The sequence below is a fragment of the Diaphorina citri genome, unplaced genomic scaffold, assembly GCF_000475195.1.
Source record: "Diaphorina citri unplaced genomic scaffold, Diaci psyllid genome assembly version 1.1 scaffold804, whole genome shotgun sequence".
Taxonomy (NCBI): Eukaryota; Metazoa; Arthropoda; class Insecta; order Hemiptera; family Psyllidae; genus Diaphorina; species Diaphorina citri.
The window spans coordinates 68,474-72,256 of record NW_007378236.1 but is presented as its reverse complement, the minus strand read 5'-3'; the positions used below and the strand labels follow the sequence as shown (position 1 = coordinate 72,256).

At 35.1% G+C, this 3,783-nt stretch overlaps 1 protein-coding gene across 2 annotated transcripts; it reads right to left on the bottom strand.

The window, feature by feature from the left end:
• Window positions 1-1,108: 1,108 nt before the first annotated feature.
• On the bottom strand, window positions 1,109-3,453 carry LOC103512170 (endocuticle structural glycoprotein SgAbd-2-like). Of its 2 annotated transcripts, XM_008476926.3 has the most exons (4): window positions 3,360-3,449; window positions 2,338-2,394; window positions 1,911-2,011; window positions 1,109-1,539 (listed from the first exon to the last, which is right to left on the bottom strand). In XM_008476926.3, the coding sequence occupies exons 1-4, from the start codon at window positions 3,366-3,368 to the stop codon at window positions 1,179-1,181; spliced, it is 528 nt and encodes a 175-aa protein (XP_008475148.1). In that variant the 5' UTR covers window positions 3,369-3,449; the 3' UTR covers window positions 1,109-1,178. The 2 variants fall into 2 exon arrangements, with proteins under 2 accessions (XP_008475148.1, XP_017300787.1); XM_017445298.2 differs by lacking the exon at window positions 2,338-2,394 and having other exon boundaries at window positions 1,911-2,068; window positions 3,360-3,453.
• Between the last annotated feature and the right edge of the window lie 330 nt (window positions 3,454-3,783).

Below are 3,783 nucleotides of genomic sequence, written 5' to 3'. Positions count from 1 at the left end.
TTTCAATTCCAAATTCTTAGCTTGACCTTTACTCATAGAAAGAATCCTTTGATTCCTATCTCAGAAAAGTAGAGGACTGTGACAAGGTACTCTTGAAATTTGGAATCAGTTATAACATATTTGATTTTGATGATATTCCAACCCCTCGTTACAACGGTTCTTGATTTTGTAAAGCGGGACATTTTTTCAACTCCAAATTCTTAGCTTGACCTTTACTCATAGAAAGAATCCTTTGATTCCTATCTCAGAAAAGAAGAGGACTGTGACAAGGTACTCTTGAAATTTGGAATCAGTTATAACATATTTGATTTTGATGATATTCCAATTAATTGTTTGCATGATATTCTTATTTGAACCATTTTTTTTTACCCCTCGTTACAACGGTTCTTGATTTTAATTTTGATGATATTCCAATTAATTGTTTGCATGATATTCTTATTTGAACCATTTTTTTTTACCCCTCGTTACAACGGTTCTTGATTTTTTTTATCTGATTCCTCCATTTTAGATTTTACTAGACTTAAATTACCTATGAAATTCACCTATTTTATCAAGTTGATGGTCATAGTGGTGGGAAATATTAGGAGGTACTTAAATATGCACTTGAGATGGGATTTCCCATTCACATTTTAATTGCTCAATTATGTTCATACTTGAAGTTTTTTTTTTATCTCTATAAATGAAATTAGGGAAGTATGGACTATTGAGCAAAATATGATTATGTGGTTTGAGGTTTAGGAGGTACTTAAATATGCACTTGAGATGGGATTTCCCATTCACATTTTAATTGCTCAATTATGTTCATACTTGAAGTTTTTTTTTATCTCTATAAATGAAATTAGGGAAGTATGAACTATTGAGCAAAATATGATTATGTAGTTTGAGGTATTTGTTTTTCTAATAGGTGCTCCCCCATAGCCCATAGCGTCTCTTTACGGTTTCATTACTGTCATGTTGACTATAACTAGCTGAGACAACATTTTGGTGAAATCAATCAAGATAATCATAAAATTTGCAATTGAAACACATCGGTACATTGCTTGTTTTATTTTTCACTTAAAATGGCACATGGTAACATAATTGATTCTGAGAAAGAAAACAACTTGAATTGTTTTTAAGAATTTTTTTGTGGTTTTTTGTTTATTTTTTGTTTTTTATATCACATTTAGTTTAGGTACTTATTTCTTTCCAAATCTGAATGGAGCGGCGGTCGTTGGGGAGTAGTATTGTGGGGCTGGGCTGGGGGTGTAGTATTGTGGGACGACTGGGGCGGCGTAGGCAACTGGTTGCTCTTCAACCAACTTGGGGAGGGTGGCGATGGCTCTGGCGATTTCAGCGGGGATGGGAGGAGGGGTTGGCAGATGGTCTCCGACAGCGTGGTAGCCGGTCTCGTCAGCGTACCATTGGATGGAGATGGGGACTCCTTCTGGGGAGGTGTAGGCAGAGGCACCTTGGGAGGCGACGGCTTCAGCGTCTTTTTGTCCAGCGTTCTTCAGTTGTCCTTGCTCTTGAACTTGGATGCCATTACCGGTTTCGAAACTGAAACATAAAGGAGCAAACAATTGCTATTAGTATACAGAAATGGAGAAATTGGAAATCCTCAGCAAAATGTAAAGTTGCTTCAAGGAAAAGAGCAGCGTCTTTTTGTCCAGCGTTCTTCAGTTGTCCTTGCTCTTGAACTTGGATGCCATTACCGGTTTCGAAACTGAAACATATAGGAGCAAACAATTGCTATTAGTATACAGAAATGGAGAAATTGAAAATCCTCAGCAAAATGTAAAGTTGCTTCAAGAAAAAGAGGAGATTATGCCATGGTCTATTTCTATTAGCTGTGGGGAAAGATTCAAGAATAGGATTTTTCGATATCTATACATAATGGAAAGATATGAAAACGATCTCGGTGTACTTACGCGAAACTGTAGGCTCCGTTGACTGGTGGGTTGTTTTCGTATCTGACGATTGGGATGAATTTGGGGTCCTGGTTGACGTAGGCTGGGGCTGGGGCGTACACCTGGGGTCTAGCAGAGACGATGACTAGGGTGGCGGCAAAAGCCAAACTGCACAGGAACTGGGGAGGAAAAACAATGACGAAAATTATTTTAATTATTCACGGAGAGAAGAAATGAGGAGAGAAGAAAAAAAGTCTGAAAATGGAAAATTTGCGATTTGTATTTCGGGATTTGTGCAAATTCTGGCATAGTTAATTTGATCGAAAACTTGGTTAAAATTTTGAAGGAAATAAAAAGGGAGGAAAAGTCTACGAAGGCATTGATTGACTTCAGATTCAGAGTTAATTGGAAATTTCAGTTTCACTGGGAAGAGGTTTCCTTTTTTAACCTGGGGTCTAGCAGAGACGATGACTAGGGTGGCGGCAAAAGCCAAACTGCACAGGAACTGGGGAGGAAAAACAATGACGAAAATTAGACGTTAATTATTCACGGAGAGAAGAAATGGGGAGAGAAGAAATGAAGAAAAAAAGTCTGAAAATGGAAAATTCGCGATTTGTATTTCGGATTTCGGGATTTGTGCAAAATTCTGGCATAGTTAATTTAATCGAAAACTTGGTTAAAATTTTGAAGGGAAAAAAAAGGAAGGAAAAGTCTACGAAGGCATTGATTGACTTCAGATTCAGAGTTACAGGTTTTTTGCCTCTCCTGGAAATTTCAGTTTTACTGGGAAGAGGTTTCCTTTTTTACTATTATATCTCGTAAAACACATGCTCAACAATTTTGTTAGAATTAGGTTCAGCTACAACCACTGTCAGAAAAATCTTTAGATTGAAAAACCGATGTGGTGTTGAGTGGAGATAAAAATAAATATCCTTTTGAGTGTGATGTAAAATGATTTTATTTGGGTTTTTGCAATCTTTGTAGGTACTTCGCGACTTTTGGGATGGAAAAAAGTAAAGACAAATGAAAATATTGAAAAGGCAAAAACATTTTGGCATTATTAGACTTTACGATGAGGAACTTTTGAAACATTGATTAAGCTTTTATGGCAAAATTTTGAGTACACCATCAGGAATATAGGTAAATATTCAAAAGTGACGGTTATTTAACTCAGAACTACGTTTTCCACTGAATCAAAAATTATTTACAGCCACAATAATGTCGAGACATAAAATGCTTTTGACTTATTTTCCGATTATTAAATTTGATTTTACGTTATCAGGCAATAATTTTGAACCATTGAAATTACTAAAAGTCTAAAAAGCTCAAAAATAGAAGAATAAGAAACTAAGACACAACATCAACCAAAACTAAGAACAATCACAAAAATCGGTAAAATTAAAATAAAAAATTCACAGAAAAAGAACAAAAATAAATTTAAAAAGAATTAAATTTTAAAAAATAACTAACCGAATTCATGGTGAATTTATTTGTTGGTTTACTCCACAACACAGACTGATCGTAGGAAAGGGGTGTACTAAATGAATCTTAGTGTAAACACTTCTTTATATATTTTATTTAAATTAATATGGCCATATATAAATTGGTTTAATTTGCCTACATAGCTCATGTGTTAGTATAGCAGAGTTACCACCCTCTTTTCTCTTCAAGGCCAAAAATGAAGATGAATCTACTACAATAAATAAATAAAAAAAATCAAAGAGGATAAAAAAGTTGCCTGGAGTAAATTTTAAATTTTTGTGGTACAGGGTTAGGAATGTCCATCTCAGAGATATTGAATTTAGTATCGAATGATATCTGGTGCAGACATCTTCAAGTATCTCTACCTTACTCATATTTCATAGAAATGAGATGGTACTTGGTATCTTTGGAT